The 16388-nt window shown below is 45.0% G+C and overlaps 1 protein-coding gene across 1 annotated transcript in view; it reads left to right on the top strand.

The window, feature by feature from the left end:
* Nucleotides 1-10639, top strand: part of whrna (whirlin a) — a 92682-nt gene extending 82043 nt beyond the window's left edge. Inside the window, exons 8-12 of the mRNA XM_068752980.1 lie at nucleotides 416-490; nucleotides 1431-2001; nucleotides 4758-4915; nucleotides 6975-7097; nucleotides 10457-10639. Of these exons, the coding sequence (XP_068609081.1) occupies nucleotides 416-490; nucleotides 1431-2001; nucleotides 4758-4915; nucleotides 6975-7097; nucleotides 10457-10639 (1110 nt within the window). The remainder of the gene's footprint in view (nucleotides 1-415; nucleotides 491-1430; nucleotides 2002-4757; nucleotides 4916-6974; nucleotides 7098-10456) is intronic.
* The last annotated feature ends 5749 nt before the right edge of the window (nucleotides 10640-16388 follow it).

Below are 16388 nucleotides of genomic sequence, written 5' to 3'. Positions count from 1 at the left end.
GAAGGGCAACGTCACAAAAGAAACAACACTGCGTTGGGATTGAGCCGCCAAATCCTGCTTTAGTGGGTGTGTGTGTGTGTGTGTGCATGTGTGTATGTGTGTGTGTGTGTGTCATTTGTCATCTGTCATCTTCCATTCAAACTTTGATCTTGGCAAGAAGATGTAAACAGACATTGACATTTTTCACTTTTTCCTGAGAGTGGATGAACAACCATGAAACCTGGTTTGGCTTTTTTCACACACACACACACACACACACACACACACGTTTAACATCTGCTCACAGGCTTTCTCCCTGTCACATTCCTCACTCTTCCTACTCCTCCTCTGTTTACCTGCCTCTCCTGGATGTCATCACCCGCCCCTCCGCCGCCCGCGCCATATCCTCCCTCCATGACTTTCCTGCTTCTCTCAGAATGACGGCGCGGTGGACAGGAATGAGGATGTACCTCTGGAGAGTCTGAACACGCCGCTGACGGACATCTCTCTGGTGAGCCGACAGGAGAGGCAAGCCTCGGTCCTGCTTCGGCCTGATGCACGGAGGCTACAAGGAAAGTGGTTTTAGAAGATGAATGAAGGCGAGGGTTGGGAGAGCAGGTGATAATGTGGTGTGGGTGCGGGCTTTGTAGAACACTGAGGGAGAGGACAGGAGAGGAGAGACAGGGCAGTACACAGTACTGGCATTGCCTATTATCCTCTCCTCCTTTGCAAGAAAGCAGAGCTGACTATTGCACTTTAAGAGTAAAATATATAAAACAACAGGGAAACTCAGAAGGTCTTTAGTGTTGGATCGGACACGAGGAGAGAAGAGGAGGTGAGGAAGGTCTCTGGTTCTCAAAGACTACCTGCCGCTGAAGTCAGGCCTTATTTTTCTTTGTAATCTTAAGTTTATTCTGATTTTTATGTTCTTTTTTCCATGCACTGGTGAGTCATTCATGTCTTATTGTTGTCATTCCACTGTTCAGTCTGCGTTTGAGCGACATGATCAACTCGCATTTAACATAAATGTTCTTCATCTGCAAGTTACAAATCAACCAGTTAGCTAATGTTGTTTATTTACTTTTAATTGATATTCTTGTCTTGAATTAAAACTCTGTGTTTTGCTGCCGCCATCGTTAAATATTCCACTTGAAATATTGTAAATTAGCGTGTCTTTCCAGATTAAGTGTCAAATCCCCCCCCCCCGAGAAGCCGTCCCGTTGGGTCTTCTGTGTCAGTGAAACTGTGATTTTAACAGTTCTTCTGTAAACTTGTAATGTAGATATTTTTAAACACTGTCACCTTCTCAAACTGATTCCCCCCCAGCACTGTTGTAATGGGGGGGCAGCATGAAACCAGTGTAGATGGAGGCTGGGATAAAACCTTTACAGTGACGCTGTGTAGTTCGGGACGTAGCCCTAATCGATGGTAACCATATGCTCTCGCTTCAGGACGATGTACAATCCACCACAGCTGAACCCCCTCCCTCCTTCAAGCCTCCACCCCCACCAGGGGTGCAGAGGCGCCCCAGTAGACAGGAACAGCTCAACAAATGCCCATCATCTGAATCCTCCCACTCAGGCCTGCACTTCACTGCCCCCACCTCTCGCAACCACGGCAAAGAGCCGGGACACGCCCTTGCCACGCCCCCGCCGCACCACAAAGGAGAACACCCCAGGAATCCGTCTCGGGAGTACGCCACCGTCAGAAAGAGAGACCCCTCCAAGAAGGGGCAGATAACAGCTGCCCAGCTGTCTATGGTCGCTCGGCACATTGGCCCTTTCCCCAGAGTCCAGTCCCCCAATCGAGCACCTGCTGCCCCGTCCCCCTCGCCTCCGCCTCCACCTCCCCTCCCTGCCCCTCCTCCACCTCCACCTCCTCTGCCCCCTATGCCAGCAAACATGTCCAAAGTCTCCTGTGCCTCCTCTCCCGCCTCCAAACAGCAATTTGTTACAGTAGAGGTTCACAGGCCCAACGCAGAGCCTGACGTCAACGAGGTGCGGCCGCTGCCCCAGGCCCGAGGTGAGGATCCGGGAGACAGCAGAAAGGTTACCACCAAATTAAGAGTGACGGGCTTAATCTGCAAATGATCAGAAAACAAGAGTGACGGGCTTAATCTGCAAATGATCAGAAAACAAGAGTGACAGGTTTAATCTGCAAATGATCAGAAAATAAGAGTGACAGGTTTAATCTGCAAATGATCAGAAAATAAGAGTGACAGGTTTAATCTGCAAATGATCAGAAAACAAGAGTGACGGGCTTAATCTGCAAATGATCAGAAAACAAGAGTGACGGGCTTAATCTGCAAATGATCAGAAAACAAGAGTGACGGGCTTAATCTGCAAATGATCAGAAAACAAGAGTGACGGGCTTAATCTGCAAATGATCAGAAAACAAGAGTGACAGGCTTAATCTGCAAATGATCAGAGAACAAGAGTGACAGGTTTAATCTGCAAATGATCAGAAAATAAGAGTGACGGGCTTAATCTGCAAATGATCAGAAAATAAGAGTGACAGGTTTAATCTGCAAATGATCAGAAAACAAGAGTGACAGGTTTAATCTGCAAATGATCAGAAAATAAGAGTGACGGTCTGCAAATGATCAGAAAATAAGAGTGACAGGTTTAATCTGCAAATGATCAGAGAACAAGAGTGACGGGCTTAATCTGCAAATGATCAGAAAACGAGTGACGGGCTTAATCTGCAAATGATCAGAAAACAAGAGTGACAGGCTTAATCTGCAAATGATCAGAAAATAAGAGTGACAGGTTTAATCTGCAAATGATCAGAAAACAAGAGTGACGGGCTTAATCTGCAAATGATCAGAAAACAAGAGTGACAGGCTTAATCTGCAAATGATCAGAAAATAAGAGTGACAGGTTTAATCTGCAAATGATCAGAAAACAAGAGTGACGGGCTTAATCTGCAAATGATCAGAAAACAAGAGTGACAGGTTTAATCTGCAAATGATCAGAAAACAAGAGTGACGGGCTTAATCTGCAAATGATCAGAAAACAAGAGTGACAGGCTTAATCTGCAAATGATCAGAAAATAAGAGTGACAGGTTTAATCTGCAAATGATCAGAAAACAAGAGTGACGGGCTTAATCTGCAAATGATCAGAAAACAAGAGTGACAGGTTTAATCTGCAAATGATCAGAAAATAAGAGTGACAGGTTTAATCTGCAAATGATCAGAAAATAAGAGTGACGGGCTTAATCTGCAAATGATCAGAAAACAAGAGTGACGGGCTTAATCTGCAAATGATCAGAAAACAAGAGTGACAGGTTTAATCTGCAAATGATCAGAAAATAAGAGTGACAGGTTTAATCTGCAAATGATCAGAAAACAAGAGTGACGGGTTTAATCTGCAAATGATCAGAAAATAAGAGTGACGGGCTTAATCTGCAAATGATCAGAAAACAAGAGTGACGGGCTTAATCTGCAAATGATCAGAAAATAAGAGCGACAGGTTTAATCTGCAAATGATCAGAAAATAAGAGTGACGGGCTTAATCTGCAAATGATCAGAAAACAAGAGTGACAGGTTTAATCTGCAAATGATCAGAAAATAAGAGTGACGGTCTGCAAATGATCAGAAAATAAGAGTGACGGGCTTAATCTGCAAATGATCAGAAAACAAGAGTGACAGGTTTAATCTGCAAATGATCAGAAAATAAGAGTGACAGGCTTAATCTGCAAATGATCAGAAAACAAGAGTGACAGGCTTAATCTGAAAATGATCAGAAAATAAGAGTGACAGGCTTAATCTGAAAATGATCAGAAAACAAGAGTGACAGGCTTAATCTGCAAATGATCAGAAAATAAGAGTGACAGGTTTAATCTGCAAATGATCAGAAAATAAGAGTGACAGGTTTAATCTGCAAATGATCAGAAAATAAGAGTGACAGGTTTAATCTGCAAATGATCAGAAAATAAGAGTGACAGGTTTAATCTGCAAATGATCAGAAAATAAGAGTGACAGGTTTAATCTGCAAATGATCAGAAAATAAGAGTGACAGGTTTAATCTGCAAATGATCAGAAAATAAGAGTGACAGGTTTAATCTGCAAATGATCAGAAAATGCATTTTGTGCAGACAAATTCCGATTCCTGTGTTGATCCTCCACTAAATGGTCCTAAATTCTGTTTCATTGTGTAGCCAAAGAATTAAAATAAAAAGCTCCTAATTACTTTTAATCACTGAACAGGAGTTGCATATACTGTAATTGATTTCTATGGTGTTAACAGAAATTGACATGGATAAGAATAATGACATTTATAATTTCTGATATTTACATCAGAAGTAAATATTTGTAATGATTATAAAATACGACCCCAAATTCTGAGGTTCCAAATTGTCATTGTCTGCAAGAAAATGAGGCCGTCTGTCATTTAATTTAGAAAAAAGTGCATAAATACTAGATTTATAATCTATGCAAATGATTGCCATAAATTGGTGGCATGATCAATTACCCTGGACGATGTGAACGATTGCTCCTGCTAACAAAACATCGCTAATCAAAGGCTTTCGATGCTGAATTCAGGCTTAAAAACTCATCTCTGTTAACTCTGACCTCACAATCTGACCTGTTTTTGTTTTGCTTGCGATGCAGATTAATATGACGGCAACTCAATATAAGGAAGATTACTCTACCTGTGTCAATATTCCATTCAAATCAAAAAGGCTCTTCAAGTGGAAGCCAATTATAAATGGAGTCCCTGAATGCCCCACCGTTGACATTCTCAATATCCTATCATGTGTGCCTGTTTGCTCTCAGGTGGCGCCCTGTCTCAGCTGTCAGACAGCGGCCAGACGCTCAGTGAGGACAGCGGGGTAGACATAGCTGAGTCAGGACACATCAGCAAAGACAGCAGCCCACATTCCTCACGCACACGCCACCCCCTGAAGACCCAGGAGGGCGGCGGGGAAAGACCGGTGAGGGGGGTGATTCAGTAGCGCTTTGGAGACAGGAGTGAGTGAAACACCGCGGGACGAGAGGCCATTGAGCTGCTGAGTGTGCCTCAGCGTAGGCACATATTAAGTCAGGACACTTTACGTGGAAAGGGCCTTTCTAAAATAACAAAATTAAGCGAATTAGACATTTTTGGCAGTGAGGGATTTCAGTGTGTGAAAGCATTTAATCGGACCTCATCCTAAGGGCTGCTGCATTTGGGGTTAGTCTGAGGTTAAAGTGAATGAAAGGAAATGTGGTACTTTGTCAATGTGAATGCTCAGAAGTATAGGAATCCCAGTATGTCGACCTGGAACTTGTACTTTACTGCTAGCTGTCTTCCAGGATCTGCTCTCGATACGAACCCATCCCTGCTCCCCTCCCCGTCGTCGCTCACACCGACTGTTTCCTTTGTTGAACTCATTTATTTCTCACTCACATCACCCATTGAGTCACATCCTTTATTTCTTCGCTCATTGCAGCGCAGTGTAGCGAAACCGTCAGGCCTCTCCCTGGTCCGAATTGATTGAGGGAAGGAATAACAAAGGAGGATGGGGGGAGGCTGATTATTTATGACGATAGGGCCGTTGTGTTCAGTGTCTGTATAAGGTTGCAGCTATCAGGTTGACAGAAGACATTGAAATTGCTGCTTTTTTTGTGGGGGGGTCTGTTTGTTCCGCTGTTTAAGTTTGATCGTTAGCTACTGATCCTCCTGTCAACAACAACAACAGGTGGGCCTCTGGGATTTCTGTCCATATTCTAAAATGAATGGTTGTTTTATTACTGGTTGTAAAACTGCACAACGTTTCGTTTAGGCTTTAGCAGCACGTCAGGATGTGTTATTTAATGTTTAGGAAATCTTCAGCAGCTGATCTTCTAATCAATAGTTTCTAAGTTCATATGAATCATATAACTGCAATGTCAAAGGGGTCGTTCGGCGACACATTGCTCACGTGCCAGACAGTCCAAAGTGCAACAGCACAGAAATGTAAAACAAATGACCTTTAATGTGCAATAAAACAACAAGGAAGGATAAAAAATAGTTAAAGATGAAAAGGTAGATGTCAAGTACAACTGCAGTAAACAATAACAAGAAGTCATTTGCCATCATTTGGATTTTACAACTAGTTACTACTCTTACTGCGTCCAGCATGAATTTAAATGACAAATAGTAGAAGAAAACACACTTTGAATAACGGTTTGTTGTTTAGATCTGGGGTCTCCAACCTTTTTGAAACTGAGAGCTACTTCTTGAGGCACCGATTCAAGCAAAGGGCGAAGGTGAATTTATCTTTAATAATCTGTTATTATTAATAATTCATGATCTGTGTCAAGAAACTGATCTGATCGTGTTAATGGTTTCTTGCAACAATTATCGACAGTGATCGGTAGGAAACAAATCTCAGCATGCGTGACTTTGTTTCTGTTCTCAAACTTAAAATGCCAGGCCAGGCGTCCACTCGCTGTCCTCCGGCGACAAGGTGACTCCGCCTTCGGGTTGAAAGAACTGTCCAGTTTAACCCGAAAGTGACAGAAAACAAAGCAGAGTCCGTCGCCTGCTGAGCCGTGGGATTTGTGTGTGTAGTAGCAGGTCACCTCCGATAGCACCTGGAATGTTCTAAGACGTGCATCGTCTACGTCACAGCTTATTTATTTTTAGAATATGGACATAAAACCTGAGGAACATTCAAATTAAGCCACAGTAAATCCCTGGAGGCTTTGTGGTGGCTGTCAGAAGGTGTCTTAATAGCAGAATAGAACCGCGCAGGTCCGCTGATGAGGTGAGTAGAACATCCCACTTTCTTTTGGCTCCTGACTGCAAAGCAACGTTTTTCTGTTTTCACAGTGTGCATGTTAACGTGAAAGTGTAAACCCTCTGGGAGGACTCCTGGGTCCGTCCTTAGACAAAAACAAATGCAGGGAGATGTTTGCAGATACGACAAAGTTATGTAATGTTACAAATATATTCAGGTATAGAAATACACAAAGCTGTATTCTCACTTTATTATGCTCATGTGTGCTCCTCTCCTCCCCTCTCTGCAGCCGGGACTGTTGGAGCCCACTGCCACGCTCGTGCGGGTTGCAAAGAGCGCTAGCACCCTGGGGATCGCCATTGAAGGCGGAGCCAATACACGCCAGCCATTGCCACGCATTGTCACGATACAGGTGAGTTATAGAAGAAAAGTCATTGGTTAAAATAAGCACACCCCTGCTTAACCTGGTGTCCTCGTTAGCATGCCTGTTCCGTACCGTCTCCATGGCAGCTGTGTTTCTTATATTCTGGGTGGCTTCTTTGACCCTTTAGGAAAAGTGTCACTTTCCTCTCAGACCTTATAAGGAGTCACAGGACAGCTGCGCTCAGAGATTCTTCTGGAGGGTTCGCTGAAAAGCCTCAGAAGGATGAGGTAGTTGTTGTAATGATTAGGATTAAAGCGGAATCAAGAGCTCAATCCATGGGAGATCAAAGCACCTTCGTGCTTAGTTTAGTGACGAGGGTGGCTCATGTTTGGTTGCTGTGGACAACAGGTCGCATCTGTAATGCTGCATTCACCCAAAATGTGTGTCGTGATTACGTGCGGTCACCAGAGAGACGTGGACGTGGCATGCAACAGAAATTATATTGAACGTGAGCTTTTAACAAAGCAGAAAACTTCATTTTTGTTTTTTTACTGAGAAGCATTCGGGATGTAACGGAGACAGATTCCCTGAACAAACATTTTTATGAGTTACCGACTGTCAAACGGTGTAAATTCCAATACCATGCAATCAAATCCCAAAAAGGATTTAGCAAGAAATGAGTTACTGTGCCTCTGTGGTGGTTGCACGGTGTACTCATGTAATATTACTTTATATTAACGAAGAACGCTGCAATCAGCTCCGAGCCATGCACAGAACCAGGGAATCACAATCCACTGGACGGAACAGAGAGCAGCGACAGGCGACAGCTGCAGCTATTTCTCAGCCTCCCACTCCACAGAGGGGTGATTGAAGAAGAGGAAAAAAAATACATCTGATTGTGAGGGGTGGGATAAAAGGTTTTACAATCAGGGCATTCAAAATCTGAGAGTGCACTGCAAGAAAGGAAGGCCAACGTGAGTGACGGATGCAAACGAAGTGAGTCCAGCGTTAATGAGGAAGATGAGCACAGATGAGGAAGAGGCATTGTGTTGTGGGGGGGATGCAGGAGGATCGTGTGCTTTTATTCCCAAACCACAGTTGCTCCCATCTGCACAAATCTCCGAGCAAACAGAAGGACAGGATGCCTGATGGCGGGTTTCTGTTTTCATCTCCTGAAGCAGGAAGTCTGGGGGCCCAATTTTATATCAGAGCTGCTTCTGTGCTTAATTACATTCTCAGCTCCATTGACTAAGAAATTAAAAAGAGGCACCAGCTCTAAATGAAGGGGAAAATCATGAGGACGACGGGGAAAGCGTTTGATCAGCATCAGATTTATTGTACCGGTAAGTAGATATTATTCGTGAGGGATTTGCATTGGCGTGTTGGCGGGTAGGAGAAAATTAAAAAGGTAAAGATAAAAGCATGAAATAGTAGAAATAATTTAATCAACACTGTGAAACATTCACGATCGTGGAGCAGCTTTTACTCAGACGGCTTTTCAGGTTAAACCATCGGTTCAAGAGCTCTTCAGCGTAATTATACTAAAGAAATGAGCTTCAAAACCTTTGGACAAAGGCCAGCACTGCAGCTGTGTGTACTTTCATTCTCACGCCACGCCGTTACACAAGTCAGGATTGTCTGTGTCGTGAACAGAAGGTCCTACTGGAGAAAGGAAGCCACAGAGAGTATGCAACTCTTCAGAGTTAAAGTCGCTTTAATCCTTGCAGGCAACTAAACTGAAGTATTTATCAGATTAACATTATTGTCGCGTTTCCTTTTGTCCATCCATCATCTGGAAGTCTGCAGCCGCTTATCCGGCTTGCTGGGTCGGGCAGCAAAGCAACACCCCGGATGGAACTTTTTTTGTATTTTTTTTGCATGGGGGCGGGGCATAGATTATATCCGCCCTCTTTTGTCTGTGCTGAGGTGCAGACCACAGTGATTGCAAGCCACTAGTTGCACGGTTACACAACACCGCCCCCACAAGCCTGAAAAACAACGCTGTATTCCCACGGCTATTTTGAGACATTAATGACGGAGCGGCCTCGAGGTCTGCATGTTCTGTTTGCATTGATGGAAAAGTGAGCAGGGAAATTACTCGGGAATGCTAACTCAACGTTATCAGATGATTGAGCGAGGCACACGAGGCAGGAACGTGTTCTATCCTGGGGACGTGACGGCGTGGCATCGCTGCCAGTGCGCTGTAACAGACTGTTTCTCTGCAGCAGTGGAAGTACAAAATACAGCGAACCTCTAGTATTTCCTCTCTCGCTTTACACAAGGGCTCTCGCCTCACCTGTGGCGTCCTCAATCTGGCGGCCTCCCTGTCGGTATCAGTCCCCATCGCTTCTCCCGAAGCGACAGCCCATTATCAGTGCCATCTTCCCATCATGGCGGCCGACTGCTCCACATGCTCGGGGTAAATGTTGACGGCTCGGTGAATAAGAGCTGTGACGCGGCGGCCCTGGTGCGGAAGGTGCTGCCGGTGTTCCGAGCGGTCCAAGTTGTTCATAATGAGGTCCGCTGCGAGAGTCGTGGGAGGAGAACATGAGAATCACTCTGCTTTTTATTTCATGAGAGAAAAGAGAGCGGAGAATCATACTGTCCTTTATACAGCTGTGGTTTTTAACAGCCAAATCTAGCCCCATCCAATCTGAGCTGTTTGTGGTGGTGGCGGCTGATGATCCACCCTGTTGAAGATTCAATTCAATGTCATTCCTATAGCACCAGATCATGAGAGAACGTTATCCTAAGACACTTTACAGGTGTAGCAGAACCCAACATGAGCCACAAGAACAAGCACTTTGGCGACAGAGGCAAGGAAAAACTTCCCTTTAACAGGCAGAAACCTTGAACAGAACCTAAGGCTGATAGTGGACGGCCATCTGTCTATACCGGCTCGGTTGAGAGAGAGAGAGAGAGAGACAAGGACAAAAACATAATGTAACATAAAGGATGCTGAACAAGAGGCTGAATAGAGAGCTGCTATATGAGACTATCAATGCTAATGCTCGCTGCTCTCTACAAGCGCTTCATTCAACAAGTTCAACCGTGGAGCGATCCAAACGGGTCTGCCATACGTTGCTGGCACCACATTCAGAATACAAAAAAAAACATCTGGTACGACCAAAATTAGTTTTCCACTTAAGATGGAAAACAGGAATTAATTTTCCTTTCGGGACCAGATGAGCCAAACAGGTGTGAGAACGCCTATAAAGCCAGAACGCAAACAAATGTAGATGAAGGAGTTCTAATTGCTTCCACAGTTACGGGGAGGACAGACAATCTATAGCACGTCTTGTAAAAGACTGCCTGGGCCACTTGATGAAGTTCGTAATATTTGTAAAGTGGTGAATTCCCTAATGCATCTGTTAACCCGCCTCTGTGCGTCTGCTTCTGTCTCTCAGAGGGGCGGTTCAGCTCATAACTGCGGCCGGCTGAGGGTGGGTCAGGTGATCCTGGAGGTCAACGGGGTGTCCCTGAGAGGCCGCGAGCACAGGGACGCCGCGCGCCTCATTGCCGAGGCCTTCAAGACCAAAGAGAAGGACTACGTGGACTTCCTGGTGACCGAGTTCAACGTGGCGCTATAGCCGGAGCAGGTGCGGAGAGAGGATGAGGAAGAGGGCAGCGCAGAGGGACGAAGAAACGTTGGTGTCTTTTGATTTAAATGGCACGACCCTTTTAATTCGACTTAAGGAAACTCTAGCCTTTCTCGTAAACCCCAGAGTGTTAAATCTGCTGTGGACGTCCTTCAGGATTCCCCTCAACGCGTCACCTCCCCACTGTGAGACCGTACGCACTGCTCAGTGCCCAAAGTGGATTTACCGCCCTCTGAAACGCAGTGGCGCTTCTCGTAGGACTCCCACACCACCCGGCCGCTTTACGCCATTTATTTATGGCCTCCACCGGAGAGGCACTCGCACACAAGAGCGCTTCATACTTCACTTTGCAGACGTGTGTAAAAATGAACAAATGTAGATACAGATGCACATATATATATATACTCTATTATACACTTAAAGATCTCCCGTTGCATCATGAAGATATGTTTGGTATATCATTTAGAGAGGAGGATCATTCCTATTGCATCAGTTTGTCTGCTCATGCTCGCATCGGTTTGATTAGACGCCAAAAGACGAATAATCATCGTTTGATGGCTGCACATCATTTCCTGTTTGCTTTCACGCATCCGTATCTGTCTGTGTTGTTAAGCGGGCTAATTGTCCACAAATATCCTGCTTGATTTGATCATGCTGTTTAGCGTGTCTTGCGGTTATGGAGGCAATACGAATCTGTGAGAGGAAAGCTGCCCCCCCCCCCCCCCCCCCTCCCCCGTCTCTAACTATGGTTAAATCATGGTGCAAATTAAAAGAGGGCTGTGGCTGTCAGACATTCTGCTCGGGTCTGGCACCAAGTGGTTTGTACTAAATGCTGAATGACTTGACCCGCTCAAGTTGACCCGCTCAGCCTGCCGATGCCTCCCCCGTTCATTTTATCCAGTTGTAGAAAAGCAATTAGGAGTTGAGAAATCAGGTAGATGTAGAGATGGCGAGAGAGAAGGAAGAAGAGTGAGAGCGTGTGTGTGTGTTAAGGGATGTGGTTGTTGTCGTGGGGATGATCTGCTGCCTCTTGGATGGGTGGAGGTACAGCAAACAGCCCCCGTGTGTCACACCAGAGAGCCACATTAGCCTGCAGGTAGAAATGGGAAGTGATTGGAGGAATTAATCTAATTGTGCTTAACGGGGGCGGACACGGAGAGAGAAACATGCTCACAACAAGGAGCCTGGATATGAAGACACATCGACAGGGGGGGGCATGAGATGCAGGAGGATGTGAGGACAACCAATGGACAGACAGAGCCCCGCGTTCATGGCGTCCTCTTTAACCTCGAACAAACAGGGAATGTTAGGGATGCACTGTTTGGGTTTTCTCTCAACTATAATGCCCAGAAGTCCCTGAAGGTATCACCACCTCGCTTTGGTCTCCACTTCGTCTGCATGGTCAAACTTCAACCCAACAATAGAAAGGCTGTGCTTGCATGAACACATCAAAAACGCACACTGGCCGTTTGGGAAGATTTGAGTGCAGGACGGAGCCACAGGTGAGCCACAGGTAAGCCACAGGTAAGCCTGAAGACAGTCCCACCCTGAGTCGCCTGCAGACTGATGCATCGGTGACGCCGCCCGGACCAGAGATCACTTCTCACCCGCCGCAGGAGGCCATGCTTTCGCTGCCGTTTATCTATCTGCCTGTTTTTCTCTCTGTTAGCAAAAATGTTCCTGACAGATCTGGATGAAAGCTTCAGGAAGTGTTGGGAATGTTACCAGGAACAGATGATTACATTATGGTGATGATCCAGAAGAGATTCTGGATCACTGAAATTTGCCTTAACATTGCAGTCAATGGAGTTTTGAATTGTGTTCCTTAATATCTCGGTTGATTATTGACCGATGTTTATGCAATTTGACACATTCATGTGGGGTGGGGGTCTCGATCTCATCACCATCTCATCTGGATTGGATCCGGCCTGCGGATATTATTGAGAAATGGAGTTCGGCCTGCTGTGCATTTAATATTAGAGATAGTGATTTCTGACGAGCATCGTTTTATAGCTGAGTCAATTCCACATCGGAGGAGGTCAACAGATTTGTGACCTCGTCCGAGGAGGTCCTGTTTTTTTGATGGCGTCTGTTTATCTCTCTGTTAGCAGGATTACAGAAAAACTGCTGGATGAATCTTGATGGGGAAAAGAATCTGAAGATGGTTCTTTGTCTCATCCCATTACAATGGAGGCTTTTTTTAAAAAAAATTCACATCTTAACAATAGTCCTTCAATTCACTCACGTCGTAAAGGGCTCCGATATTCACTATCATGCAAAATGTCTTCTGGATCTGATCCAGAATGAGGTCAGGGTCTAGAAACTTTTGGTGCTGATCCAGATCACCATGTGGACTGTGTAGATCCAGTCAGGAGGGGAACGAGCTGCTTGGGGGAGGTCTGTGCTCTCTTCTCTTGGTTTATTTTTGGTCCATCAGCAGGCCAGGAAGACATTGTGTCATTTAACTGAGCTTCATCAGAGCCTCTTTACTGCTAATTCTTTCAGGGTCGTCCTTCAGGTGATGATGATCTTACCTTACTCCAGGCTCATGGCAGTGCTTTTGCTGTTTTAGCAGGTGCAGTTGATTTTAAATTGGTAGTCCAGTCGACAAACGTGCAATCAGGCTGCGCTGATATGGAAAGACGGGCATTTGTCTACGATCGAGGCGTTTCAGAATCTCTGCTCCGGCTGCAGCACTGGAAGACGGGCGGTTAATAAACCAACAGTCATGATGAGAAGCTACTGAGTTAAACTCACCAGTTTGGGTCTGAGGTCAGTTGTAAAAAGTCCCAATTATATGTACCAATATTTAAGTGCATTTGAGTGCACTCCTCGCGGGCCTGTGTGTGTGTGTGAGAGAGAGAGAGAGAGAGAGAGAGAGAGAACTAGTTGAGAAAGCAGATTAATTTCTTCCTTCATTCAGACGGATGAGAGCCGGGGTGCGTCCACTCAGGGGAGTTACTCTTCGTTAAATAATCTAAACCAGAAGGAATCCCAGCATCGTAAATAATGGCTTCGGTTGTCTGAGTTCCCCATTTAAGTAGCTCACAGGGAGGAGGAGGAGGAGGAGGAGGAGCAGGACGGAGCATATCCGTTCTGAAATATTGCGGTGACCAACCCTTTGAAGGAGATGATAATGTTAAATCCGCCATAGAGAAAACCACTTACTGTACCTTCAATTTTGATTTAGATTCACTTTTTAATGACTCTCTAATAGCATGCACGTTAAACTTCCTTTACTAGGACACTGAATGCTATTAAAAGCCTTTAAAAAGCCTTTGGATTCGCTCAAATATAATTTACCTCAAGCAGGGAGCGGACGCTCCGTCTCCAATACCGAATGACGTCCTTTATTCGGAATGAGGATGAGTCCGAAATGAGCAGCGATCTGTCGGCCTGTTGCTCGGGGCTACCTGTACCCTGCACGTGGCCTCAGTCTCAAGCCCTCTGCATGCAGGAGGAGCTGCGGCGCCTAGCGTGCAGCTTCATCTCTTTGTAAGGCGTCGCTGAAAACAGGTGAGCGTGTAGTTTAAAGGTGAATGCCGTAACGAGAGTAACCAAGGATGGGATGTTCTTTGAAGTGTGGAATTAAACACTGGTGGTCGGGGGGGGGGGGGGCGGGGGCGGTTGGATCATTCATGATCCAACCGCCCCCCCCCCCCCCCCCGACGGTTGGATCAACCGCCTCTTTGACCTGCTGCTAAAAGGGCCCCCAGGAGGGAGGGATGGAAGCCGCTGACGGTCACATGAATCGGACTCTGGGATGGAGGGGGGCTGCTCGGCCTCGGCTCTGACATGAGACACGCCGGCTCAGGCTTGTGAAAGGTCGGACTCGTAAAGCGGCCGGCTGCACCTGATCATGTTTATTTGTTTCGCTGAATGTGCCTCCTCTCTGTCTCCATTTTTGCTTCATTTCTCTGTCTGTCCATTTGTCCTCTGGCCTGCGTCCTGCACACATTTTAACGAGGGGTCTTGTACAATGACATGCTATTTATATGGAAATTGTGTTTAATTTTTCAATAAAGATGACTATTCCAAAACGACCAATCTGTCTGTCTTCAGTTTGAAGGAGAAGGCATGACATTGTTGAAGGTGGCAGACGAGAGAGGGCCCTTTACTGAGCCTATCGTGGTTTACATCCCATAATTCCAATCATTTGCAGTAAATAAGAGAAAGAGAGCATCTAGTTTGGGTCTATCCGTCTATCCCTGGTCCATTAATGAATGGTTTTCTCTGGTGTGAAAGAACATCATCACAGAGCCCTGACCGGAACCCGATGCAACGCCTTTAGGATGAGCTGGAACATTGCGTGCCAGACTTCACCACATGGGGGTCTGAGTGGTACAAAAATCCACGCAGCCACGTTCCAATTCTCGTGGGAAGTCCTCCCAAAAGAATCGAGCTGGGATGAAGTAACACAAAAAATATTTATAAAGTGTCCGCACACTTTTGGTCCCACGTGTAGAAAATGTAGATTGAGTAAGTCCTCTACTTTGCTGGCCTGCGGCTGCTATTGCGTATGTAGGCTTGTCTTTCTTATTAGATAAAAATCATCAGTTCTTTCTCTGCCACCGGAGCTGAAATAGAAAAGCAGCGACCAAAGGCACTTACCCAGAATATAGCACATGCTATCAAATTTAACAGAAGCACAGCTTTCCTGTCATAAGTGGAAAATACTGGACTGAATTGTTCCATTTTCTAAAGCTCTTATGTTGCTGAGTGTTTCTGTGGAGCTGAGGGGGTCTGGTCCGTCACGCTCTCGCTGAGAGGCAGCGTGCTGGACGGGCCACTTTTCAGCCCAAATGGGATTGCTGTGTTTGCAGGCAGCTGATGAATAAAATGCCTTTATTTTATTTTATTTTATTTTATTTTTGTTGTTGAACAATCTGTGGGCCTGTGATGATGATGATGAATGCAGTATATTTATTAGATAGAATGTTAGAGTACAAGTACAGTCACACAGTAGCATGTATTACAGTACGAATAAAGTCAAACATCCTGTCTAAGAGGAGCATTTCTAAAAAGCCCTTGCGGTCTTGTTTCCGTTGAAAGTCCTTCGTACATAAATCATCCACAATTAACAATACAAATTTAACAATACAAATAAAAATAAAACCAATATTCGATAACTCAACTGATGCAACGTAACACTAGAAAAATAAAAATAAAATGATTTTACACCGCCGATGCAAACTAACAATTAATTTAAAATAAATTACACCACTGATGCAAAATGACAATGAATGACAATAAATTACATAAATTACAATAAATTACTAGGGCAATTAATATGTGCAACGTAGGTGGACAAAAAAGGGGGGGGGGGGGGGGGGTTGATCCGGAGAGAGTCGTGATGACTATCTCCGTTTCTGTCCCCCCTGAAAGGTGTATTTTTAGGGCTGTTTTGAAGGAGGCCAAAGAGGTGCATGTTTTGAGGGCAGGAGTCAAACCGTTCCACCCTTAGGGGGCAGTATTGTAAAAATATGATTTACCCATGTTAGTCCTATAGGAGGGGGTAATCAGGTTGTTGTTTGAGCTCCCTCTAGTGTTGTGGCTGTGGGTGTCACTAAATCTGTGGGGGTGTTCCGTCAGGTATGCGAATTGGTTATTGTGTGTTTAGGATTTTAAAAAAATCCCTTTGAAATAAATTTCAATGTATAATTTTATAGGACGCAAACAAAACTGATTCATTCATTAAATTATCACAACAAAATTGCCAAAATCATTTTGAATACAGCTA

This window comes from Brachionichthys hirsutus, chromosome 19 (genome assembly GCF_040956055.1).
Source record: "Brachionichthys hirsutus isolate HB-005 chromosome 19, CSIRO-AGI_Bhir_v1, whole genome shotgun sequence".
NCBI classification, from domain to species: Eukaryota; Metazoa; Chordata; class Actinopteri; order Lophiiformes; family Brachionichthyidae; genus Brachionichthys; species Brachionichthys hirsutus.
This window is presented reverse-complemented; position numbering and strand designations above follow the sequence as displayed.